The sequence below is a fragment of the Nomascus leucogenys genome, chromosome 14 (genome assembly GCF_006542625.1).
Source record: "Nomascus leucogenys isolate Asia chromosome 14, Asia_NLE_v1, whole genome shotgun sequence".
NCBI classification, from domain to species: domain Eukaryota; kingdom Metazoa; phylum Chordata; class Mammalia; order Primates; family Hylobatidae; genus Nomascus; species Nomascus leucogenys.
The window spans coordinates 84671805-84697185 of NC_044394.1; the positions used below are offsets into that span (position 1 = coordinate 84671805).

General features: G+C 65.8%; 2 protein-coding genes across 3 annotated transcripts in view; both read left to right on the forward strand.

Moving 5' to 3' along the window:
• Positions 1 to 616, forward strand: part of CCDC57 (coiled-coil domain containing 57) — a 102628-nt gene extending 102012 nt beyond the window's left edge. Inside the window, exon 18 of the mRNA XM_030828501.1 lies at positions 222 to 616. Coding sequence (XP_030684361.1) covers positions 222 to 580 — 359 coding nt within the window. The 3' untranslated portion in view covers positions 581 to 616. The remainder of the gene's footprint in view (positions 1 to 221) is intronic.
• A 3036-nt stretch (positions 617 to 3652) lies between these two features.
• FASN (fatty acid synthase) lies at positions 3653 to 23415 on the forward strand. 2 transcript variants are annotated; one of them, XM_030827567.1, is made up of 43 exons: positions 3653 to 3905; positions 5497 to 5630; positions 6470 to 6622; positions 8142 to 8315; positions 8494 to 8694; positions 8895 to 9017; positions 9094 to 9209; positions 9314 to 9448; positions 10198 to 10660; positions 10813 to 11000; positions 11316 to 11505; positions 12167 to 12261; positions 12488 to 12622; positions 12701 to 12904; positions 12997 to 13112; positions 13306 to 13478; positions 13561 to 13752; positions 13832 to 13912; positions 14005 to 14181; positions 14362 to 14541; positions 14613 to 14816; positions 15306 to 15610; positions 15993 to 16382; positions 16462 to 16626; positions 16708 to 16829; positions 16911 to 17065; positions 17148 to 17351; positions 17480 to 17630; positions 17711 to 17889; positions 17973 to 18092; positions 18226 to 18348; positions 18440 to 18663; positions 18749 to 18950; positions 19185 to 19336; positions 19447 to 19538; positions 19701 to 19852; positions 19960 to 20199; positions 20448 to 20636; positions 20877 to 21107; positions 21209 to 21429; positions 21561 to 21659; positions 22176 to 22427; positions 22502 to 23415. In XM_030827567.1, the coding sequence occupies exons 2-43, from the start codon at positions 5504 to 5506 to the stop codon at positions 22637 to 22639; spliced, it is 7533 nt and encodes a 2510-aa protein (XP_030683427.1). In that variant the 5' UTR covers positions 3653 to 3905; positions 5497 to 5503; the 3' UTR covers positions 22640 to 23415. The 2 variants fall into 2 exon arrangements, with proteins under 2 accessions (XP_030683427.1, XP_030683428.1); XM_030827568.1 differs by having other exon boundaries at positions 5502 to 5630.
• The last annotated feature ends 1966 nt before the right edge of the window (positions 23416 to 25381 follow it).

Sequence of the window (25381 nt, forward strand, 5' to 3'; positions counted from 1 at the left end):
AGGGGCAGGACCCACTGAGCAAGGCGAGGCCACAGCCCTCTGGTCACTCCAGGAGGATCCTTTGGCCTTCATGGACTCCTGGAGGAAAGCCAGGCCAAGGGTCACAGGGCCTCCGCTGGCCGGGGACGCAGAAGCGCTGCCCATGTGCAGTGCGTGTGAGCACAGCCTCCTGCTCCTCCTGCGCTCCTGACGCATGCTTTTCTTTTCTCTTTACCTGACAGAGCTCCCAGCTCCTCCAGCAGCCCACAGGAGCCCCGTCAAGATGCAAGCAGGCGTTGCCACCCCAGGGATGAAGACGGCAGCCCAGGCAAAGGCCAAGCCCACAGGAGCCTCCCGGTCTCATCCTGCAAAAGCTAAAAGCTGCCAGAGGCCCCCCAAGATCCGTAACAACATTATGGACCCTTCCTCCCCCCCCGCCGTCCCGCCCCGCCCCACTCGGGGTGCCTGTGCTTTCACCTACGTGTTGGGGGTGTGTGGGCACAGCGTGCAGGGTGGAGGCAGGGAGCTGCAGGGCAGGCTCCCAAATGCTGCTGAGGCGACCCTGCTGACTGAAGGCCTCCCTGAGCACAGGGCCCATTAAAACCAGGTTCCTCCCTGGGGCATCTGCTTGGCCGCAGCGTTGTTTATCTGTCCTACTTGGGAAATGCAGTATCAAGTGCCTGTGCCAGAGCCTAGCCTGCCCATGTCACCACCCACAGCCATCTGCACACCAGTGGTGTTGGGGGCAGTGTGGCCTTCCTCAGAGCATGGTAGCAGGCAGGGGGCAGATCAGAAAGCCCACCCACAAAGCAGGCATCTCCTAAGAGTACCATGGGAGGGGCCCTCCCAGAAGGAGTGAGAGCCTTTGATCCCAGTGAACCTGGCCAAGGTGACCCCCGGAAGCCAGGTGGGCACCTGGGCCTCACGCAGGTTGGGGTGCGCATGTCAGGTGCTGACAGGGTGGGGACCAACCCGGGACAGCGGTCACTGCTGGGCCTTCCACGCCCACCCCCACGAAGGATAACAGCAAGATGTCCCTGCCACCTGAGTGCCCGGGGCCAAGTACCTGCAAGGATGAGAAACGCACATGTAAACTGACGCCCGTCCGCCCGGAACACACAAAAAGCACTTCCAAGAGTCCTCTCGTGTCCTCCACACGGACACAGTGCTCTGCAACCGGCAGGACGGTGACTGGGGGGGTTCATCACACGGACAGGCTGACGGGGGACTGGGGGGTTCATCACACAACACAGGGCTCTGCAACCGGCAGGACGGCGACTGGGGGGGGTTCATATCCCACTCCCACTCCTCCAGAGCCCAGTCTCTGCCCCCCCGCCCGGCACCCAGGCGTGGTCACACTCTGCCCACAGCAGAGTGCAGGGGTGGAGGCAGCGGGTACCCAGCTGGGTGAATTGACAGGCCTTGCCGTATACCCTCGGGCCACCTTTCTGAACTGGGCAGACAGCTTCTCTGGGAAGACGATGGGAGAACGCCGCTCCCAGCCCTAACCTGCCGTGCCACCTTGGCAAATCGTGGGACCTTTGCAGCTTTGGTTTGCACCCCCGTGTAAAATATAGACAGTGCCATCGGCTGGCCTAGCTCACAGGTGTGCGGGCTGGATAAACGTGACAAGCAGAGACCACATCACACAGACAAAAGCTGTGGTCCCTAGGGCAGGGGCGTTTGAAGTTAGCGTCCCTCACTTGCTCCATGGGAATCCAGACGGAGTTGGGGATGGGCTGGGGGGCTCTCACTGCTCTGTGGTCTCCCATACATGTCCCCTGGAATCGAGCCATGGCCCTGTGAGGTTTTTTTGTTTCTTTTTTTGAGACAGAGTCTCGCTCTGTCGCCCAGGCTGGAATGCAGTGGCGCGATCTCGGCTCACTGCAACCTCTGCCTCCTTGGTTCAAGCTATTCTCCAGCCTCAGCCTCCCGAGTAGCTGGGACTACAGGCACGCGCCACCACACCGGGCTAATGTTTGTATTTTTAGTAGAGACGGAGTTTCATTATGTTTGCCAGGCTTGTCTACAACTCTTGACCTCGTGATTTGCCGGCCTTGGCCTCCCAAAGTGCTGGGATTACAGGCGTGAGCCACCAAGCCCGGCCGCTGCCGCTCACTTTCTGTAGAAGCCCTCAGGGTGCTGGACGAGTCTCCAACCTCCTTGGGAGCCGGCCAGGGCTCCCCTGTAGCTGGCCCAGCCCCCGACAGGCTGCAGAGAGCAGGGCCCTGCTGGCTGCTGACCACCAGCACTGGCAGCCAGGGCCACCTGGGAGGTTTGGAGCATGGAGAGCCGGAGCTGTGTGCCCGCATGCCTGAGGCTGACACAGGGCCTCACTCACCCTGAATCAGAAGAACCCCCAGTGCAGGGCTAGCCCCCGGCCCTGACTTCCCTTGTCCTTCCTTGACCCTCGGTCCCACCTTGCGTGAACCACAGCCCCAGAAGGGAAAAGACGCGGAGTGGCCGCCTGACCCTCAGGCCTGCTCTCAGGAGAGGGAGGAAGCCGGGCACTTGCAGAGGGGACAGGGGCCCCAGTCTCCGGTTCCCCTTCAGCGGCCCGGGCTTCCTGAGCCCTCAAAGTAGGACATGCAGCCAGAGACACCTGTGGCCTCACAGGGCCCGCTTGCCCCCCATGGGGTGCGTGGCCCCGCAGGCGCGAAGCGGTCAGAAAAGGGAGGCCGCGCTTCAGGGCTCAGGCCGCCCAAGGGGCAACGATTCGAGGAGAGGAATCACTCGGGAGGGAGGGAGCGCGCGAGGGCCGGGCTGAGCCCCCGCCCGTGGGTGCGCGCCTGGAAAACTCGCAGCCTCCGCCCAGGGAAGCTGGGCAGCGGCTCCCTTTGTTCGCACCACAGCAGGTGGGTGTCCCGGCCGACCCCGCTCGCCACGTGGCCGCGCCCCTCCCATCCGCCGAGCTCCAGCGGCCTGGAGTGCGCTCGCCCGTTCGGCCCTGCGCCTCGTCCCGGTCCCCGGGAGGCTGCCAAGGAGGGGCCGTCGGGTGGGTGGACGTCCGTCTGGGGTATGGGTTCCCAGCCGGCCCCGCGAGGAAAACGGGAGGCGCTGCGATGACCGACAGTAACCCCGACCGGGGCGCCCGCGGCCGGGTCAACGCCCGCACTCGCGCCGCGGCCCGCGAGGCATCCGGGACCGCCCCGCCGACCGCCCATCACCCTATCGCCTAGCAACGCCCACCCGCGCGCCGCCATTGGGCCGGCGCGAACACCCCTGGCGCCCGATTGGTTGCTGCTGCCGCCGCGCCACGCCCTCAGCCAGCTCCGCGCGGGCAGCGACGGCGGCGTGGAGTCGGCGGCCGAAGTGCGGGCACGCGGATCCGTCAGTCCGTCCTTCCGCGCGCCTGTGAGTCCCAGCGCCCCGCCGCAGCCGGCTGGACCCCCGGTGTGGCCACAGTGTAGTCCCCAGTGTGGCCCAAGCATTCCCGTCCCGCACACGTGGCCCCGGCGGACACAGGGGTCGGGGACGGCCCCAGAGGCGCGCCGCGGGCGCGGTCCCAGCCGCGTGCGCGTCGGGGCCCGCGGGGCGGGAAGCGGAAGTCGGGGGGCGGTGGTTTCCCGCCCGCCCCGCCCCCGGCGCTCCCCAGGCCCAGCCCCACCCCACCCCCGGCGCGTTCCCGCGCAGGGTCCCGGCTCGGGCGGCGGCGCGCACGGGCATCACCCCACCGGCGGCGGCGCGCCGGGTCCCGGGGCGCAGCCCCGACGCTCATTGGCCTGGGCGGCGCAGCCAAGCTGTCAGCCCATGTGGCGTGGCCGCCCGGGGATGGCCGCGGTTTAAATAGCGTCGGCGCCGGCCTAGAGGGAGCCAGAGAGACGGCAGCGGCCCCGGCCTCCCTCTCCGCCGCGCTTCAGCCTCCCGCTCCGCCGCGCTCCAGCCTCGCTCTCCGCCGCCCGCACCGCCGCCCGCGCCCTCACCAGGTACGAGCAGCCGGCGCTGTGGCCGGGGCGCGGGTCGTGGTCGGGGCTGGGCCCGGGGTCCCCGGGGCGGCCCGGCTCCTCATCCTCCGCTCTCGGGGCGCGCGTGGCCTGGCCCCGTATCCAGGGGTCGCCTGCGCGGCCTGTCCGGGTCTCGGTGTTCGAGCCCCTTCGGAGGCGCCCGGGGCCCCGCGGAGTAGGTGGGCGGATGGCGGGGGAAGGACGCCGGGGAGCGCCGCCAACAGCCGCCTTCGCTTCCCGGGGGGGAGGCCGCGGACCCTGAAGGGCCTGGAGGAGCCCCCGGCTCGGCCTCCCCGCGCCCACAAAGGCGCCGCCGCATCCTCCTCCTGGGGCCGCCCCGTAGCCGAGGCCCAGCCCGAAGGGGACGCCGCGAGGGAAGGGGGAGGGAGCAGGGGCCGCGCCGGGACCGGCATCCCCATCACGTGGCGCTACCCGGCCGAAGCGCAGGGGTCCCGAGCAGCCCCCGCCCGGGGCGAAGGGAGGCCGGGCGCGCCGCGGTGTTCCCACCCCCTGCCTGGCCGTCGACCACGCGTGAATAGCAAGCGGCGAGGACCCAGCGTGCGCGCCTGGAGCCGGCCCGGGGCAGCCAAGCCTGTGTGAATCGCGGTGGGTGGGAAGGCGGCCGCCACCCTGCCGGTACGGCCCGAGGGAGGCCGCACTGCCGAGAGGCGGCGCGCGCATCAGGCCCTGAGGCCTCGTGCAAGTGGCCAGACCAGCGCTGGCCTCCGCCCCCTCCCCCCAGGGCTGCATCAGCCCCCGTGCTGGATGAGGAGCCGGCGGCCTGGGCACCTGTGCGGGGTCTTAGGGACCTGGGCTCCAGGGAGGGCCTGCTGTGGTGTGGCTCGGTATGGGGAGGCAAGCGTCTGTGGGTTCACCCGCGCAGGTGAGGGGTGCTAGGCAACACCTGCGTGTCCAGGCCAGGAGTGGTTCTCCAGGTTGGACCCTGCTGTAGGGGTTGGACTGGCTGGGTCGGTCCACAGTGGGGCAGGGGCCACCTTTCCCCCAGAGCACAGGCTATCCCCATTTCGCCCCTCCCCAGCCCTGGGGCTCTTGGGCTGGCCCCCACCCCAACACGGGTGAGCATGGGTGCTGAGTACCCCCCTCTAGGGCTCCCTGCCACCTCCATGCCCCAGCTTTGGGACTCTGCCTCTCCGTTTCCTTGATGGCCCTTAGCAGGCTTGCCACCTAAGGCCTTGTCCCCATCTCGGGTGACCCTGCCTGCTCCTCACTGTGAGCCCCCGGGTGCCCTAGGGATGGCCTGGGACAAGCTCCAGGAGCCTTGGAAGGCTGAGGCTCAGCCGGGTGGAAGCCGACACAGGCACAGAAACCACTAACTGCTGGGGAGCTCCAGTGGGGTACCCCGGCCAATACCCTGAACTGAATGGGTCAGGGCCCAGAGGCGGGCCTGTTCCCAGAGCACACAGCCCCTCTCAGCGAGAGCAGGGTCAGGGCCCGCACGGACCCTCAGGGTGGCGTTTGGCCCCATGGGTGTCCACCTGTTCTGGGTGTTGAGGCTGCTGACGGGGGTGTCGTGGCTGGGATGTGTGGGGCACTCACACCGCCCGCCCTGCAGAGCAGCCATGGAGGAGGTGGTGATTGCCGGCATGTCCGGGAAGCTGCCGGAGTCAGAGAACTTGCAGGAGTTCTGGGACAACCTCATCGGCGGTGTGGACATGGTCACGGACGACGACCGTCGCTGGAAGGCGGGTATGTGGTTGCGGGGCTCCCTGTGCCTGGGGTGGGAAGCTCCATCTCCACCTTTGTCCTCACACCAGCCTCCCTGCCTTGCTGTGTCCTTACCACCCAGGCACTGGCCTGAGGCCGGTCCCAGCTGCAGAGCCACTGGTCACCCATGGGCGAGGCCAAGCTGCAGCCTCCTTCCTGGACATTGCACCAGAGTGGCCTAGAAAATGCACCCAGCCCACCAGGAGGTTCCCCCAACGGCTGCAAGGCCAACGGGAGGCTCCCCCAACGGCTGCAAGGCCGAGGGCTGGCTCAGGCAGGGCCCATCTGCTTGTTACGGAGGGGCCGAGCTCAGAGGATGGGTGATGGGCTGGGGTCTCTCAGCCATGGGGGGGGTGCGGGGGGCCAGAGCCCTTCCAGCCGTGCTGCCCCCGCCCGTGTCTGTCCTGAGCTGGCAGGTTGCATACCAGCTGTGCTCCGGGAGCCTGGAGCAACTGCCCCACACCCAGTAGGCTCTTCCACAGAGCAGCTCTACCTGCCAGGCAAGCTGTGAGTCAGCATGGTGGAGCCGAGGCACCAGCCAGGCAGACGGTCCCCCAGCCTCACTCCCACCCAGCTCTCTCTGCTCTGCGGCCCATCTCAGGATTGGGGCTTGGGTCTTGTGCAGCAGACCTAGTCGTACCAGTCCCCGATTTGGGGCCATGGTCTTCCCCTCCTGGGGAGCCTGTTCCATTGTTTGGGCCTCCCAGGCATAGCAGAGAGTCCTTAATTCCACCATGGCCCCTCCAGGGGCCTGCAGCACCCCACAGGGCCCCCACCTCTGGGCAGCTTCCGTCAGAGTTAAACACCTGCATGTCCCACAGGGCTCTACGGCCTGCCCCGGCGGTCCGGCAAGCTGAAGGACCTGTCTAGGTTTGATGCCTCCTTCTTCGGAGTCCACCCCAAGCAGGCACACACGATGGACCCTCAGCTGCGGCTGCTGCTGGAGGTCACCTATGAAGCCATCGTGGACGGAGGTGGGTCGGGCATTCGCAGCTGCTGCGCCGAGGGCTCCTGCTGCCCACGTGGAACAGGCAGTGTTCTCTCTTCTTGGTTCTGGTAGAACCAGGTGCTGGGACCACCTACCCTCCCCGGCTGTGCCCCTGGCCTGGCCAATGGGCTCAGGGAAGTGTGGGTCACGGGGTAGGCCACAGTTTCACAGCTGCACCCCAGAGGTGTCGCGGGTGTGCCCTGACCTGAGCGTACCAGTTTTCTCGCTTCTGATATATGGCTGGTGCTGGGGCTGGGGCCGGGGCAAGAGGTTCTTGAGGGGCCCTCTGGGCCCCCACCCCCGCCAGCCAAACAGCGGACAGCACCGGCCCTGCTGTCTCTCCCCTCCCACCCTCCCCACTACCCTAGCCCACATCCCCCCACCCCAGGCATTTCCACCCCATCCCGCCAGCCTGGCCCTCGCTCTGGATGGCATTTGACCTCGGACAAGCGCCACGCCGTCTCTTGTTTTTTATTTTTTATTTATTTTTAAGACAGAGTCTCACTCTGTCACCAGGCTGGAGTGCAGTGGCGCGATCTCGGCTCACTGCAAGCTCTGCCTCCCAGGTTCACGCCATTCTCCTGCCTCAGCCTCCTGCGTAGCTGGGATTACAGGCGCCCGCCACCACGCCCAGCTAATTTTTGTATTTTTAGTAGAGATGGGGTTTCACCGTGTTTGCCAGGGTGGTCTCGATCTCTTGATCTCGTGATCCACCCGTCTCAGCCTACCAAGGTGCTGGGATTGCAGGCGTTAGCCACTGCGCCCAGCCATGCCGTTTCTTAAGGTCCAGGCGCTTGCTCCCTGGCGGAGAAGGACCTCCTGATGGGGAGGCTGAGCCCCGGGCTGCCCTTGGGTGTGAGCGGTTCACACACCCAGCCACCCTAGGGCAGAGCCAGCCCACCAGGGGCGAGGAGGGGCCCTGCTGGCCGAGAGGCAGAAGCCCTTCTCCTGCGCCCTTCCTGCTGCCAGGCCCCAACCGAAGACTAAGGTTCTGCTCCCCGGGGGTGGCCAGTGTCCCTCTCTCCTTTCCGAGCCCGGACACTTGGCTTTTGTCTCCTCGGCTCCTTATCACGGCCTGTCCTGGCGCAGGCTGCCCTTGGCACTGGAGAGGCCACTGGCCAACGAGCTCATCAGAGCTTGCCGGTGACACCAGGGGCCAAAGGCGTCGCCTACGGACAATGCTGCCCTCTGTCCTTCCCGGAGCCACTCTGGCCACGCCTGGTGCCCTCCCCTGGGCCCGCCGGCCCCCTCCGCCTCCTTCCCTCTGTGACCTGGTTCTTGTTCCAGGCCTCACCTGGGCTGGCTGCTGGCCACAGGCTCTGCTCCGGCCCCTCTGCAGGACACCTCACCCTCCTTAGGCCCCTTCCAGGGTCCCACTGGGATGGACGCCCCCTCACCCCAAGCCAGTGAGGCCGAGATGGGACCTTCACCCCAGAGCTGGGTGGGTGGGTGGGCTGGCTGCACCGTGGGGCCCACCGTGGCATCTTGATCACTGTTTGTGGCAGGCATCAACCCAGATTCACTTCGAGGGACACACACTGGCGTCTGGGTGGGCGTGAGCGGCTCTGAGACCTCGGAGGCCCTGAGCCGAGACCCTGAAACACTCGTGGGCTACAGCATGGTGGGCTGCCAGCGAGCCATGATGGCCAACCGGCTCTCCTTCTTCTTCGACTTCAGAGGTGGGTCCTGCCCAGCCTCCTGCGATGGTGGGTGGCCTTCAGGTCCCCACATGCTGAGCAGAAACCACGTGGTATGGGCTCACTCCGTGTAGTGTGTGTCCAGCCTGGTGGCAGGAAGTGTGCTCAGGGGTCTCGTGTGCTCACAGCCCCACATGAGCCGCAGCGCCCTTCCTTGCAGGGCCCAGCATCGCCCTGGACACGGCCTGCTCCTCCAGCCTGATGGCCCTGCAGAACGCCTACCAGGCCATCCACAGCGGGCAGTGCCCTGCCGCCATCGTGGGGGGCATCAACATCCTGCTAAAGCCCAACACCTCCGTGCAGTTCTTGAGGCTGGGGATGCTCAGCCCCGAGGGCACCTGCAAGGCCTTTGATGCAGCAGGTGAGTGTGCGGCCGCGAGGCCGGGGCAGGTGGGACAGTGGCACAGGACGGCCCCCCCACACCCGCCCCACGCTGTGCAGGATCCTGCCAGCTCCCGGGATCCCCCACCCAAGCACCCACCCCACACCCCAGAGCTCCTCCCGGTGGGGTGGGGGCCAGCGTGGGGCTGAGCCCGGGGCCTGAGGTGCTGCTCCACCCAGGGGATGGGTACTGCCGCTCGGAGGGTGTGGTGGCCGTCCTGCTGACCAAGAAGTCCCTGGCCCGGCGGGTGTATGCCACCATCCTGAACGCCGGCACCAATACAGATGGCTTCAAGGAGCAAGGTGGGCTCTGCTGGGGTGCCAGGGGGCAGGTGGGAGCCAGGGCTGGGGCCGCAGCACTGAGCCGAGCCCTCCGCAGGCGTGACCTTCCCCTCAGGGGATATCCAGGAGCAGCTCATCCGTTCGTTGTACCAGTCAGCTGGAGTGGCCCCTGAGTCGTTTGAGTACATCGAAGCCCACGGCACAGGCACCAAGGTGATGCGCGTCCCCCCCTCAACTCACCACCCCACGACCCTAACCTACGCCCATGCCTGGAGAGGTGACCTGGCCAGAGCCCCTCACCCCCCATGTTCCCACAGGTGGGCGACCCCCAGGAGCTGAATGGCATCACCCGAGCCCTGTGCGCCACCCGCCAGGAGCCGCTGCTCATCGGCTCCACCAAGTCCAACATGGGGCACCCGGAGCCAGTCTCGGGGCTGGCAGCCCTGGCCAAGGTAGGTAGGGCTGGGCTTGGGGGTCCCTCAGGCTCCTGCTCCCTGGGACTGGGTTGCATCATGGCTGGGCACGGCTGCTTCCTGTTTGCCAAGTGGAGGTGGGGGCTTCCCCACCAAGAGCCCCTGTCCCCCAGGCTATGCTGCGGGTCTGAGCAGAGGCACTGAGGCTGACAGCAGGGAGAGCTCGTAGCCAGGCTCGCTGGGCCTTCCTTGGGGGTCTCATGCCCTGCAGAGCCCATGCCGGACACAGTCGAGCTGGAGGAGCCCCTTGGGTGGGAAGAGCGAGGCAGGAGCAGGCCTGGGGGGGTCCACGGCAGCATCAGGGTCTCCCGTGTCGCCCACCCGTCCCTACAGCTTCCTGACCCACTAGCCGGGACCTGGGGCCCTTCAGAGAGACCAGGCACAGGAGCCCCGACACCCACAGTCACTCACGCCCTCTGCCCCCCAACTTCTGCAGCCTCTGAGATGCAACATCTGGGCCAAGGGGGCCTTAGTGTTCAGGCCACAGCCAGGCTTTGGTGGGTCCGCATCAGGCTGGGAGGCAGCAAGGCCCGAAGGCGAGGTCTTGGACCAAGCTGAGGGCAGGGCCACGGCGGCTCAGTCATTGGACCCCTGTGCCATGGCAGAATTAGGTTGGGGGCAGGAAGTGCGTCGGAGAGGGCCCTGGAGTCTTGGGGAGGTGCCTGCCCCCAGCTCAGGCAGCAGTACAGGGAGTGGGGCGGCTGCCCACTCACCACGTACCTCCACAGGTGTTGCTGTCCCTAGAGCACGGGCTCTGGGCCCCCAACCTGCACTTCCACAGCCCCAGCCCTGAGATCCCAGCGCTGTCGGATGGGCGGCTGCAAGTGGTGGCCCAGCCCCTGCCCGTCCGTGGCGGCAACGTGGGCATCAACTCCTTTGGCTTCGGGGGCTCCAACGTGCACGTCATCCTGAGGCCCAACACGCAGCCGCCCCCGGCACCCGCCCCACACGCCACCCTGCCCCGTCTGCTGCGGGCCAGCGGACGCACCCCCGAGGCCGTGCAGAAGCTGCTGGAGCAGGGCCTCCAGCACAGCCAGGACCTGGCTTTCCTGAGTATGCTGAATGACATCGCGGCCGTCCCCACCACCGCCATGCCCTTCCGTGGCTACGCCGTGCTGGGTGGTGAGCGTGGTGGCCCAGAGGTGCAGCAGGTGCCCGCTGGCAAGCGCCCACTCTGGTTCATCTGCTCTGGTGAGCCCACACTCTGCCCCCAAGGTGGTCCCTTTCCTGGGGAGAGGCAGGCGAGCTGGAGCTGGTGGTCCCCTGAGGTGCTCTCTGGGACAGGGATGGGCACACAGTGGGGCGGGATGGGGCTGAGCCTCATGACATGCTCTCTGGGACAGGGATGGGCACACAGTGGCGTGGGATGGGGCTGAGCCTCATGCGCCTGGACCGCTTCCGAGATTCCATCCTGCGCTCCGATGAGGCTGTGAAGCCGTTCGGCCTGAAAGTGTCACAGCTGCTGCTGAGCACAGACGAGGGCACCTTTGATGACATTGTCCATTCCTTCGTGAGCCTGACCGCCATCCAGGTAGGGCCCAGCCTTCCAGCGTGTGAGCAACGCCAGCCCCAGGGCTCTGGCTTTCCCTGGAGCCCAGGAGCTGCAGTCTCGAGTCCAGGGTCCCTGACAGCCCCTTTGCTGGGCAGAGCCTTGTGCTGGGGGCAGGATGGGAGGGGAGGAGGGTCTCAGTGGGGCTGTGCTGGGGCCATAGGGGCTTCTTTCCTATCAGGAGACCTGGGAGGGTCGATGGGGTGCGGGGGTGGAGATGGTCCATGGGGCCGGGGGCCGCCCCCAACAGCTGCACCTGCTGGAGGTTGCGACCTGAGTGTCCTGTTCCCACCCCAGATAGGCCTCATAGACCTGCTGAGCTGCGTGGGGCTGAGGCCAGATGGCATCATCGGCCACTCCCTGGGGGAGGTGGCCTGTGGCTATGCCGACGGCTGCCTGTCCCAGGAGGAGGCCGTCCTCGCTGCCTACTGGAGGGGACAGTGCATCAAAGAAGCCCATCTCCCGCTGGGCGCCATGGCAGCTGTGGGTAGGTGTCCCCGAGGTCTCCTGGAGGGGCCCCCAGCACCTCCAAGAAAGCAGGCTGCCTTCTCGCTGTGGGGTCCTCACCTGCAGCCCTGGCCGGGCCCCGGTAAGATAGAGTGGCCCCTGCTGGCCCGCTGACACCCAGCTCAGACACAGCCGTGCACGAATCCCCGTGCAGCTGCCCCACTGGGCACACACCTGGCAGCCTTGGGCCTAGGCACGTGCCCACGGGCATCAGGCCTGCGTGGAGCCCCTGTGTGATGAGGATACAGCCCCAGCATAGCAAGAACCCAGGGGCTCTGGTGAAGCCAACACACAGGTCATCAGGGTTCCTTCAGACTGGTGCCCTCCGTTGGCACCCATCTCTGAGCCCCGTGGGCCACACGTGGGCAGGGCCTGGAAAGAACCGAGGCTGCAGAGGACTGAGGGGGCCACCATCTGGGAACCGGGCTCCCAGGAGCTGCCCTTGGAGTGGTAGCTCTGTAATGACACCTCCACCCACGGGTCAAACACAGCAGGAAGCGAACCTTTCTCATGAAGGCTCCAAGGCTGCCATTACCACGCCTGTCATTACTACCCCCAGCTGCAGGCGGTGTCCTGGGTGGGTGGGTGGCTGGGAGCAGCTCGGTCCCCACGCTAAGCCTCCGAGGCTGGCTCTGCCATAGGCTTGTCCTGGGAGGAATGTAAACAGCGCTGCCCCCCGGGCGTGGTGCCCGCCTGCCACAACTCCAAGGACACAGTCACCATCTCGGGACCTCAGGTGGGTGCCACGGCCTGGGCAGGCTCCTCTGTCCCCTGCGCCTGCCATTGCAAGTCTACGACGCCCCACCAGGCTCTGAGGGGCCTGGGGCATGGGGCAGGCTTGTCCCCACGTCCCTTGCCCATTCCCTCTCGGTTCCCTCGGGGTGAGGTGGGCGCATCCTACCTCTCCGAGCCTGAGGTGGGTGCCCAGCCAGGATGCTGATTCAGGCTCTCACGATGCCCAGGCCCCGGTGTTTGAGTTCGTGGAGCAGCTGAGGAAGGAGGGTGTGTTTGCCAAGGAGGTGCGGACCGGCGGTATGGCCTTCCACTCTTACTTCATGGAGGCCATCGCACCCCCACTGCTGCAGGCGCTCAAGAAGGTGGGCTAACACGGCCTAGGAGGGTGCGGGGCGGGCCGGGGGGCCCACAACCCAGCACTGACCCGGCCCCTCATGCAGGTGATCCGGGAGCCAAAGCCACGTTCAGCCCGCTGGCTCAGCACCTCTATCCCCGAGGCCCAGTGGCACGGCAGCCTGGCACGCACGTCCTCCGCCGAGTACAATGTCAACAACCTGGTGAGCCCTGTGCTGTTCCAGGAGGCCCTGTGGCACGTGCCTGAGCATGCAGTGGTGCTGGAGATCGCGCCCCATGCCCTGCTGCAGGTAGGCCCAGCCTGGGGGCAGCAGGCACCGGGAGCCTGGGATGGGCACCTCAGCTGAGCACCAAGGGAGCCCACCTGCCCTGCCGCCCCCAGGCTGTCCTGAAGCGTGGCCTGAAGCCGAGCTGCACCATCATCCCCCTGATGAAAAAGGATCACAGGGACAACCTGGAGTTCTTCCTCGCCGGCATCGGCAGGCTGCACCTCTCAGGGTGGGTCCCTTCCCAGCCGTCTCCTGGAGTCGGGGACGGCGTGGGGTGGGTGAGCAGGGCTGCGGGCCCCTCACTGACCCAGCCCAGTGGCAGCAGCAGCCCTGGATGGTCCACCACAGGGAGTGGGTGGGCTGAACCCAGAGCCCCTGGACCCCGGTGACGGGTGTGCTGCCCGTGTCTCCCCTCTCTGTAGCATTGACGCCAACCCCAATGCCTTGTTCCCGCCTGTGGAGTTTCCAGCTCCCCGAGGAACCCCCCTCATCTCCCCACTCATCAAGTGGGACCACAGCCTGACCTGGGACGTGCCGGCCGCCGAGGACTTCCCCAACGGCTCTGGCTCCCCCTCGGCCGCCGTCTACAACATTGGTGAGCAGGGACCCGGCGGGTGGGCAGGCTCTCCCCTCCCCACAGATGCCAGCTCTGTGCTGAGGCCCGTGCCCTCCCGCAGACACCAGCTCCGAGTCTCCTGACCACTACCTGGTGGACCACACCCTCGATGGTCGCGTCATCTTCCCCGCCACCGGCTACCTGAGCATAGTGTGGAAGACGCTGGCCCGCGCCCTGGGCCTGGCCATTGAGCAGCTGCCCGTGGTGTTTGAGGACGTGGTGCTGCACCAGGCCACCATCCTGCCCAAGACTGGTGAGGGGCACCCCAGGACCGAGGCGGGGGTAGCTGGGGCGGGTGCTGCCCTCTGATCTCCGGCTCTCCTGCTCTGCAGGGACTGTGTCCCTGGAGGTGCGGCTCCTGGAGGCCTCCCGCGCCTTTGAGGTGTCAGAGAACGGCAACCTGATAGTGAGCGGTAAGCAGGGCCGGTGGCACGGGAGCTGCGGAGGCTGTGCCCACTGGCCATGCCACCCGTCCTCAGGCCCTTCCACACCTGCCTTCCCACAGGGAAGGTGTACCAGTGGGATGACCCTGACCCCAGGCTCTTCGACCTCCCGGAGAGCCCCACCCCCAACCCCGCGGAGCCCCTCTTCCTGGCCCAGGCTGAAGTTTACAGGGAGCTGCGTCTGCGCGGCTACGACTACGGCCCTCACTTCCAGGGCATCCTGGAGGCCAGCCTGGAAGGTGGGTACTGACTGCACTGCTGCCCAAGCCACCGGGGAGGGCGGTCGTCATTGTGGGGACCACAGAGGGCACCCATGGCTGGGCATGCAGCCTGGGAGGGAGCAGAGGGGCCCGGCGGGCTCTGGAAGGTGGCCCCAGGGACCTGGGAGTTCCACAGCACCAACCAGGCCCTGTGTGCAGGTGACTCAGGGAAGCTGCTGTGGAAGGATAACTGGGTGAGCTTCATGGACACCATGCTGCAGATGTCCATCCTGGGCTTGGCCAAGCACGGCCTGCACCTGCCCACCCGCATCACCGCCATCCACATTGACCCTGCCACCCACAGGCAGAAACTGTACACACTGCAGGACAAGGCCCAAGGTAGCCCCGCCCCGGCCCCAGCCCAGTGCCCCCAGCCAACTATGCCGCACTCACCCAGCCTATCCTCACAGTGGCTGACGTGGTGGTGAGCAGGTGGCTGAGCGTCACAGTGGCCGGAGGTGTCCACATCTCCCGGCTCCACACTGAGTCCGCCCCACGGCGGCAGCAGGAGCAGCATGTGCCCATCCTGGAGAAGTTTTGCTTCACTCCCCACATGGAGGAGGGATGCCTGTCTGAGCGCACTGCCCTGCAGGAGGAGCTGCAACTGTGCAAGGGTGAGGTCCCGGCCCTGCTGGCTTCGGACACCTCTGGCGATGGGGAATGATTGCCTCCCCTTCATGTTGACCCCAGACTTGCTTCTCCACGGGGCCCCCTTTGGAGTCAGCAACCCTAGCCCAACTCTCCGGCCGGAGCCCACGACGGCAGCCTCCCTCCCTTCCCCAGCCCCCAGCCTTTCTTGTCCCTGGTCACCGTTCCTCAGTCTTGAAGGGGTACTTGGGGGCAAAGATGACAGATTCAGCCCAAGGTGGCACCTTGGCTAGGCACAGAGTAGCCCCTGCAGCTGAATGCAGCCCCTCACTGTGTTCACGGTGGGCAGGAGTCAACATCCCAATGATGGGCAGCCCCTTCCTCAACCCTCAGCTATTTCTCATCCTGTGGGCAGAGCTGGGTGGTGGCCCCAGGACAGAGTGGGTCTGAGAGCCCATGCTAGGCAGATGCCCTGGGGCTTTGGGAACACCAGGCCTGCCTCCCTCCCTCCCCAGGGCTGGCGCAGGCACTGCAGACCAAGGTGACCCAGCAGGGGCTGAAGATGGCGGTGCCCGGACTGGATGGGGCCCAGGTCCCCCGGGATCCCTCACAGCAGGAACTGCCCCGGCTGTTGTGGGCTGCCTGCAGGCTTCAGCTCAACGGGAACCTGCAGCTGGAGCTGGCACAGGTGCTGGCCCAGGAGAGGCCCAAGCTGCCAGAGGACCCTCTGCTCAGCGGCCTCCTGGACTCCCCGGCACTCAAGGCCTGCCTGGACACTGCCTTTGAGAATATGCCCAGCCCGAAGATGAAGGTGGTGGAGGTGAGTGCCTCCTGGGCAGCCAGGCCTCTGCCCTGAACATCGTAGGACCCACCCCAACATCAGTTGCAGGAGACAGCACAGACATGGCGCAGGCCCTGGGCGGTGGGTGGGGCCGGCCAGTTCCCTGTGTGGTTCTCTGCAGGCGTCCTGTGCAGTCCACACAGCCACTGTGGAGGGCCCGCCCATGGGCTCCAAGAGGTGCACCCTAGGCAGGACCCCAGGGACAAGACCAGTGGCATGTGTGCGTGCCCACGGCTGGCACCGTCATCAGGTTGACGGGGAAGCCTTTCTGCCAGACTATGGCCTCATGGACATTTTGCCCAGCCCCAAGTCAGGGGCACCTGCCTGGTGTGGGGCTGATTCCAGAATTTACTCCCTACAGGTGCTGGCTGGCCACGGTCACCTGTATTCCCGCATCCCAGGCCTGCTCAGCCCCCATCCCCTGCTGCAGCTGAGCTACACGGCCACTGACCGCCACCCCCAGGCCCTGGAGGCTGCCCAGGCCGAGCTGCAGCAGCACGACGTTGCCCAGGGCCAGTGGGACCCCGCAGACCCTGCCCCCAGCGCCCTGGGCAGCGCTGACCTCCTGGTGTGCAACTGTGCTGTGGCTGCCCTCGGGGACCCGGCCTCAGCTCTCAGCAACATGGTGGCTGCCCTGAGAGAAGGGGGCTTCCTGCTGCTGCACACACTGCTCCGGGGGCACCCCCTGGGGGACACCATGGCCTTCCTCACCTCCGCTGAGCCGCAGTATGGCCAGGGCATCCTGAGCCAGGTGCGGCTGCCGGGCAGGGGGACGGGGTGGGGGCTGGGTGAGGGCCAGGCCGGCAGGGTGCTGACCACCACCCCCACAGGACGCGTGGGAGAGCCTCTTCTCCAGGGTGTCGCTGCGCCTGGTGGGCCTGAAGAAGTCCTTCTACGGCTCCACACTCTTCCTGTGCCGCCGGCCCAGCCCGCAGGGCAGCCCCATCTTCCTGCCCGTGGACGACACCAGCTTCCGATGGGTGGAGTCTCTGAAGGTCAGACCCCGCCCCACCTCCAGGCCCCGCCCCACCTCCCAACTTGCCCAGTGTGGCCTGACCCTCCCCGACCCGCTGTAGGGCATCCTGGCTGACGAAGACTCCTCCCAGCCCGTGTGGCTGAAGGCCATCAACTGTTCCACCTCAGGCGTGGTGGGCTTGGTGAACTGTCTCCGCCAAGAGCTCGGCGGGCACCGCCTCCGGTAGGAGCACAGCCCCTCACCACTTCCCCTTCCCCACCAGCCTCCACCTCCCCATCCTGAGCTCCCCACCTCTGCCCCCAGGTGTGTGCTGCTCTCCAACCTGAGCAGCACCTCCCGCGTCCCGGAGGTGGACCCGGGCTCCGCAGAACTGCAGAAGGTGTTGCAGGGAGACCTGGTGATGAACGTCTACCGCGATGGGGCCTGGGGGGCCTTCCGCCACTTCCTGCTGGAGGAGGGTGAGCCCCCGACACTGCCCTGCGCCTCCTGGGAGACCGCACCTGAAGGCCCCGCAGCAGCCCCACCTCCCTGTTTCCCTAGACAAGCCTGAGGAGCTGACGGCACACGCCTTTGTGACCACCCTCACCCGGGGGGACCTGTCCTCCATCCGCTGGGTCTGCTCCTCGCTGCGCCACGCCCAGCCCACCCACCCTGGCGCCCAGCTCTGCACAGTCTACTACGCCTCCCTCAACTTCCGCGACATCATGCTGGCCACTGGCAAGCTGTCCCCTGATGCCATCCCAGGTATGTGTGGCATGGGGCTGTGGGAGTGGACTGGGCCGGGGAGCAGAGATCCCAGCAGCCAGAACCTGCCTGGGAGCCCCTCGGGAGGGAAGGGCAGGCGGTGAGGGGCTCAGTGCTGTCTCCCTCAGGGAAGTGGACCTCCCAGGACAGCCTGTTAGGCATGGAGTTCTCAGGCCGAGATGCCAGCGGCAAGCGTGTGATGGGACTGGTGCCTGCCGAGGGCCTGGCCACCTCTGTCTTGCTGTCACCAGACTTCCTCTGGGATGTGCCCTCCAACTGGTGAGTGTGTCGAGGATGTGAGCCTGGGCCCCACGTGGATGGCGGCCAGGCCTGTGCTGACCCACCTGCTGCATCCCCAGGACCCTGGAGGAGGCGGCCTCAGTGCCTGTTGTCTACAGCACAGCCTACTACGCACTGGTGGTGCGCGGGCGGGTGCGCCCCGGGGAGACGGTGCTCATCCACTCGGGCTCAGGCGGCGTGGGCCAGGCCGCCATCGCCATCGCCCTCAGTCTGGGCTGCCGCGTCTTCACCACCGTGGGTAAGGCCCCGCCCCCTGAGCCGCCCGCTGCCCTCCTGGCCCCGCCACCCCCACTCACCAGCTGCGCCTCCTCTCTTCACCAGGGTCGGCTGAGAAGCGGGTGTACCTCCAGGCCAGGTTCCCCCAGCTCGACAGCACCAGCTTCGCCAACTCCCGGGACACGTCCTTCGAGCAGCATGTGCTGCGGCACACGGGCGGGAAGGGTGAGTGGCCCCCACAGCCCCCACCTGCCTCCTGCCTAGCCTCCAGCCCAGGGAGAAGCAGGGTCTGGCCCTCTGGACTGTGGTGGCTGGGCCTGCAGTGGGTGTGACTTGTCGGTCCCCTCTGGCCCCCTAGGTGTTGACCTGGTCTTGAACTCCTTGGCGGAAGAGAAGCTGCAGGCCAGCGTGAGGTGCTTGGCTATGCACGGTCGCTTCCTGGAAATTGGCAAATTCGACCTTTCTCAGAACCACCCACTCGGTGAGGCCGGCAGCACCTGGGCAGGGGTGGGCATAGATGGGTGTGGGTGGACGTGTGGAAGGCCCTGGGTGAGCACGGCCCCTGCCCGCAGGCATGGCCATCTTCCTAAAGAACGTGACATTCCATGGGGTCCTGCTGGATGCGTTCTTCAACGGGAGCAGTGCTGACTGGCGGGAGGTGTCGGCGCTTGTGCAGGCCGGTATCCGGGATGGGGTGGTACGGCCCCTCAAGTGCACGGTGTTCCCCGGGGCCCAGGTGGAGGACGCCTTCCGCTACATGGCCCAAGGGAAGCACATTGGCAAAGTCGTCGTGCAGGTGAGGGGAGGAGTCTGGCGCCTCGGGCATCCCAGGCTCTGGTTCCCAGGCAGTGCCTAAGCCGGTGGGTGCTGCTTGGACGCAGGTGCTTGCGGAGGAGCCGGAGGCAGTGCTGAAGGGGGCCAAACCCAAGCTGATGTCGGCCATCTCCAAGACCTTCTGCCCGGCCCACAAGAGCTACATCATCACTGGTGGTCTGGGTGGCTTCGGCCTGGAGTTGGCGCAGTGGCTGATACAGCGCGGGGTGCAGAAGCTCGTGTTGACCTCTCGCTCTGGGATCCGGACAGGTGAGTTGGCAGGGGTGCTTGTGGACCAGCCTGGGCCAGGCACAGCCCTGGGCCCCTGAGTCCTTCTCTGCAGCCCACCATTGTGGGCTGTCACGGTGCCTGGGGTCTGTCCCCCTCCATCTTGTGGGGGCTTGCTGGACGGGGCTCTGCGGCTGCTCCCCACTTCCCTAGCCCGGCGTGTGGGGAAGAGACTGTACCCTGGCCCGGTCCAGCCCACAGTCCTGTGTCCCACAGGCTACCAGGCCAAGCAGGTCCGCCGGTGGAGGCGCCAGGGCGTACAGGTGCAGGTGTCCACCAGCAACGTCAGCTCACTGGAGGGGGCCCGGGGCCTCATTGCCGAGGCGGCGCAGCTTGGGCCCGTGGGCGGCGTCTTCAACCTGGCCGTGGTGAGGGAAGGCCCCAGTGGGGCCCTCAAAAGCCCCAAGACCAAGGGGGGACCCTGGGTGGGCGGGTAAGGCCCTGGAGCTGCAGGGAGTGCTGAGGGTGCCTCCCCCAGGTCTTGAGAGACGCCTTGCTGGAGAACCAGACCCCAGAGTTCTTCCAGGACGTCTGCAAGCCCAAGTACAGCGGCACCCTGAACCTGGACAGGTGGGCACCGCACAGCCCTGCTCCTGCCTCTGCCGGGGTCTGGGCTCAGGGCCGTGGGAGCCGAGGTGGTTTGTTGACAGCCCTCTCTGGCCTTTCCTGGGGATGAGACGTTGGGGGCTCCTGGGGGTGCCGGCCAATAGGGAGTGACACGCATGCCCACAGGGTGACCCGAGAGGCGTGCCCTGAGCTGGACTACTTTGTGGTCTTCTCCTCTGTGAGTTCCGGACGCGGCAATGCGGGACAGAGCAACTACGGCTTTGCCAATTCCGCCATGGAGCGCATCTGTGAGAAACGCCGGCACGAAGGCCTCCCAGGTGGGCCCCACCCTCTGCCCTCAGCCCTGCCCACCCCACCCTCTCCCAGTGGCCACTCCCCACCCCGACCTCCCCGCAGCTCTGCCCACCTGCCCCCTCACCCACAGGCCTGGCCGTGCAGTGGGGCGCCATCGGCGACGTGGGCCTTTTGGCGGATATGAGCATCAACGACACGGTCATCGGTGGCACGCTGCCGCAGCGCATGGCCTCCTGCCTGGAGGTGCTGGACCTCTTCCTGAACCAGCCCCACATGGTCCTGAGCAGCTTCGTGCTGGCTGAGAAGGCTGCGGCCTACAGGGACAGGGACAGCCAGCAGGACGTGGTGGAGGCCGTGGCACACATCCTGGGTGAGCACTCCCAGCAGGAGCCGCGCCAGGCAGTTCCCCTGCTGGCAGCAGGGTCTTGGGACATAGCAGTTGCGGCCCTGTGCGCCTCAGTTTCCCCATCTGCAGAGCCAGGGTGCGGGTGCAGGTGTCACTGTGGTGATGGTGCTTTGGGAGATGCACAGCCCGCGCACCCCTGGGTGTCAGCCCTGCCCCACCTAGGCCGTCCCCGTGCCCCCTCTGGAATTGCCGACCCAGCGCATCCCTTCCAGGCATCCGCGACTTGGCCGCTGTCAACCTGGACAGCTCACTGGCGGACCTGGGCCTGGACTCACTCATGAGCGTGGAGGTGCGTCAGACGCTGGAGCGTGAGCTCAACCTGGTGCTGTCTGTGCGCGAGGTGCGGCAGCTCACGCTCCGGAAACTGCAGGAGCTGTCCTCAAAGGCGGATGCAGCCAACGGTGCGTGGGGGTGGCCAGGCGGGAGTGGGGTCTCCCGGCTGCCCCAGCCCTTCCTCCTTGCTGTCTGGACCGTGTCCCAGCAGGCATCCCACCCTTCGTCATGGGTGCCGTTCTGAGCATTCCACCCCGACTCCCACCTGACGTAGCACCGTGGGGACCTCCGTGCGTGTCTGCATGTCCTTGCCTGGGTGCCAGGGCTCTGCACCCAGACCAGCCTGGCATCTGCCCCTGTCTTCACAGAGCTGGCATCCCCCACGCCCAAGGAGGATGGTCTGGCCCAGCAGCAGACTCAGCTGAACCTGCGCTCCCTGCTGGTGAACCCGGAGGGCCCCACCCTGATGCGGCTCAACTCGGTGCAGAGCTCGGAGCGGCCCCTGTTCCTGGTGCACCCAATCGAGGGCTCCACCACCGTGTTCCACAGCCTGGCCTCCCGGCTCAGCATCCCCACCTATGGCCTGCAGTGCACCCGAGGTACTCCCGGGCCCTCCTCTGGAGACGGTGGGCAGTGCTGGCCACCACGGGGCCCGTGGCTGCCGCCTGTACATGCTGAGTACCCGGCACTGCCATTGCAGCTGCACCCCTCGACAGCATCCATAGCCTGGCTGCCTACTACATCGACTGCATCAGGCAGGTGCAGCCCGAGGGCCCCTACCGCGTGGCCGGCTACTCCTACGGGGCCTGCGTGGCCTTTGAAATGTGCTCCCAGCTGCAGGCCCAGCAGAGCCCGGCCCCCACCCACAACAGCCTCTTCCTGTTCGACGGCTCGCCCACCTACGTACTGGCCTACACCCAGGTGAGAGCCAGGCCGGTCCTAGAGGCCTATGGCAAACGTCTGGGCTCCCCACCTGTGGCCTGACTTTGGGGGACCGTTGCTCAGGAGGCCCCGCCCCTTCCATCTGCTCAGCAGCCCCTCCTTCCTCTCAGAGCTACCGGGCAAAGCTGACCCCAGGCTGTGAGGCTGAGGCCGAGACGGAGGCCATATGCTTCTTCGTGCAGCAGTTCACGGACATGGAGCACAACAAGGTTGGTCCTGGACACCCCTGAGGCCGCAGGACCCACAGCACTGGGCAGGAACGGAAGGGGGAAGGGAAGGATGGGATGGGACGCAAAGAGCGTTAAAGGCCCCCCAGCTTCACCCCTTTAATAGCCGATCCCGGCCGGATGCGATGGCTCATGCCTGTAATCCCAACACTTTGAGAGGCTGAGGCAGGCAGATTACCTGAGGTCGGGAGTTCGAGACCAGCCTGACCAACATGGAGAAACTCCTTCTCCACTAAAAATACAAAAATTAGCCCGGCATAGTGGCACTCACCTGTAGTCCCACCTACTCGCGGGGAGGCTGAGGCAGGAGAATCGCTTGAACCTGGTAGGCGGAGATTGCGGTGAGCTGAGATCGTGCCACTGCATCTAGCCTGGGCAACAAGCACGAAACTCTTGTCTCAAAAAAAAAAAAAAAAAAAGCCCACCCACAGTGCAGCACAGGGGGGCAGGCCGGTGCTGTGGGTGCTGCCGGCACCTGCTCAGAGCCCGACCCCGCAGGTGCTGGAGGCGCTGCTGCCGCTGAAGGGCCTGGAGGAGCGTGTGGCAGCCGCCGTGGACCTGATCATCAAGAGCCACCAAGGCCTGGACCGCCAGGAGCTGAGCTTCGCGGCCCTGTCTTTCTACTACAAGCTGCGTGCCGCTGAGCAGTACACACCCAAGGCCAAGTACCATGGCAACGTGATGCTACTGCGCGCCAAGACGGGTGGCGCCTATGGCGAGGACCTGGGCGCGGACTACAACCTCTCCCAGGTGCGCAAGGGGCCTGACGGGAACGGGGGGGGACGGGAGTGGGGTGGGGCGGCAGCTGATCGCATCCCCTGCAGGTATGTGATGGGAAAGTATCTATCCACGTCATCGAGGGCGACCACCGTACGCTGCTGGAGGGCAGTGGCCTGGAGTCCATCGTCAGCATCATCCACAGCTCCCTGGCTGAGCCACGCGTGAGCGTGCGGGAGGGCTAGGCCCGTGCCCCCGCCTGCCACCGGAGGCCACTCCAGCATCCCCACCCCACCCCCGCCATGCAACGGGATTGGAAGGGTCCTGCTGGTGGGACCCCGTCCGGCCCAGTGCCACTGCCCCCCGAGGCTGCTAGACGTAGGTGTTAGGCATGTCCCACCTGCCCACCGCCTCCCACGGCACCTCGGGGACACCAAAGCTGCCGACTTGGAGACTCCTGGTCTGTGAAGAGCCGGTGGTGCCTGCAGGAACCGGGCTGGGCCTCGTGCACCCGTGGGGTCTGCGCTTGGTCTTTCTGCGCTTGGATTTGCATATTTATTGCATTGCTGGTAGAGACCCCCAGGCCTGTCCACCCTGCTAAGACTCCTCAGGCAGCGTGTGGGTCCCGCACTCTGCCCCCATTTCCCCAATGTCCCCTGCGGGCGCGGGCAGCCACCCAGGCCTGCCGGCTGCGGCCCCCACTCGGCCAGGCATCGGCTCAGCCCGCTGAGTGGGAGGTCGTGGGCCAGTCCCCGAGGAGCTGGGCCCCTGCACAGGCACACAGTGCCTGGCCACACCCATGATGCAGGGCTGCCTCCAACCCTGCGGACCGTGCTGGGCACCAACTCCGTGTTTGGTGTTTGTCTGTGTTTGTTTTTCAAGAAATGATTCAAATTGCTGCTTGGATTTTGAAATTTACTGTAACTGTCAGTGTACACGTCTGGACCCCGTTTCATTTTTACACCAATTTGGTAAAAATGCTGCTCTCAGCCTCCCACAATTAAACCGCATGTGATCTCTACCGCCGTCCTTTCTTCCCTCCTCCCTGACCTGGCAGCTGCAAGCTCTCCAGCTCCGCCCCACCCAGTCACGGGGCCGTGAAGGGGATGCCCTCTGTCCTCTGGTCCCAGTTCCCGCACACCCCTAGGCCACGTCCCAGAGCTGGGGCTGGGCCAGGGAGTGAGGAAGGAGCCCGCGTGGCAGCCCCGGGCTTCCCTGGAAAGCACTGGGACTGGGGGGCGTGTATCAAGGCTCTGGCCAAGAAACACCACCAGTAAGAAACGTGTAGGAGGTACAGACGTTGGGAAGTTGGCTTCAGCTGACGAGGATAGGCCCCTTGTGGAGAATAGTATTTGCTTGAAGTCAGCGGATTGTAGGCATTTGCCCTGCCAAAGATGCCGTCACAGCCTCACCAAGATGGTGTCAATAGCGCCACCGGCTGGCCAGGTTGACACAGACGACTTGGGTTTAGGCAAAGGAGTGGAGGCTGGGAGGGAGCAAGGGACAGGGAGCTCTGGGCACCTGGACCCCCAGCATCGAGGGGTGGGGTGGACACAGCCTCCAGGACTCATAAGGGCAGCACCCCACGGGTGGCTGTGCGGGGGCCGCTGGGTGGACATGAGCTTGGGGTAGAGGCATGGGCGGGAGCGAGAGCCAGGATTGGATTTCGGGAATGGGCAAAGCAGGCCAGCCAGGAGTTCTGGAAGGCACAGCATGCCCACAGAAGAGGCCCTTCCAGTGTGAGTGCCAAGGCACAGAGGTGGGTGGGGGCTGGGAGAGCCCCTGCTGGAGAGGCAGGAGAGGGGTGGGCGCAGGGGCCATTTCCCAGGGCAGGGTAGTGGGCCAGGCCTGACAGGGTAAGGGTGAGATGGCACAGGTAGCCAGGACTACAGTGAACACCAGAGGCCTGCTGGGGGGTGGGCCTGGTGCAGCGGCTGCAGGTGGGCAGTGTCCAGGTGTGACTGTGGACAGCAGGCAGGCATCGGAGCGAGGCTCAGCCACACCCCTGCAGTCCCCCAGTACTAGGCAGCTGCTCCCTTCAGCCGTGGTCCCCTCTGGCCTCTCTCCACCCCTCCAGCCACTCCCACCCCAGCCGTGCACATAGGCTCAGGGCCACCAGGAAGGACAGGCTCACAGGCCTATCTGGGGGTGGCCTGGGGCTGATCTGGCCTCAGAACCCAACTGCTTTAGCTCCACAGCCTCAGGCCCTGCAGGGCAGGCGGGTAGTGCCCAGCACATGGGTTCTTGTCACCCCTCCTGCTCCTCCTGGCTCTTCGGTGCCAGAATGTGGTGTCCAGGGGCCTCTGAAGTTCCTGGCTCCGCTCCTGCCGGGCAGAAGGCACTCTGATGGGCCCGAGGTGCATCCAAGTTGCAAATTAGCTTCAGGGAGACCTAAGAGAAACCACGTATCTTTGTTATGAAGATACAGTTACCTTAAGTGACACAATTATCTTCACTTCAGTTATTTTTTCTTTAGGATTAAAATGAAAATTAATGTAACGAATTGGAGATCTGGTCCAGAGAGTAGCAAGGTCTGGATTCACCCTCCCACCGGAAACAGCTGAAAATCCAGGCAAAGGACAGAGGTGCTGGCTGTGGGGATGCCAGGCCTCGGCCAAAGAAGGACAGTGACCCCTGCGTGGGAACGAGGTGCCAGGAGCCCTAGGGTAACAGCCTTCTGCCTGGCAGCTTCCAGGCCGGGCACAGTAAGAGGTGGAGTCCAGCAGACTCCTTGAGTTGAGGAAGTGGAGTTGAGAGTCCGGGGGGAAAATGAGGCTGAGGATTGCAGGACAGAGCACCCGGGAGGAGCTGGCAGACAGTGGCGGGGTGCAGGGGCTGCAGGGGCTCTCCTGGGACTGCCAGGCAGGAGGCTACGGGGGCTCTCCTGTGAGCACCAGGCTAAGCACCATCAATGCATGCGAGCAGGAAACCAGTGGAAGGATTAGAGAGAACAGTGCCAGATATTGCTACCAACCAGACTAGAAAAC

Excerpts from the sequence above, each read along its gene's own strand:
- FASN (XM_030827567.1), top strand. The coding sequence starts at position 5,504 with ATGGAGGAGGTGGTGATTGCCGGCATGTCCGGGAAGCTGCCGGAGTCA. Across the intron at positions 5,631-6,469 it reads CGACCGTCGCTGGAAGGCGG|GGCTCTACGGCCTGCCCCGG; the intron begins GTATGTGGTTGC and ends CATGTCCCACAG. Across the intron at positions 9,449-10,197 it reads GGCTGGCAGCCCTGGCCAAG|GTGTTGCTGTCCCTAGAGCA; the intron begins GTAGGTAGGGCT and ends GTACCTCCACAG.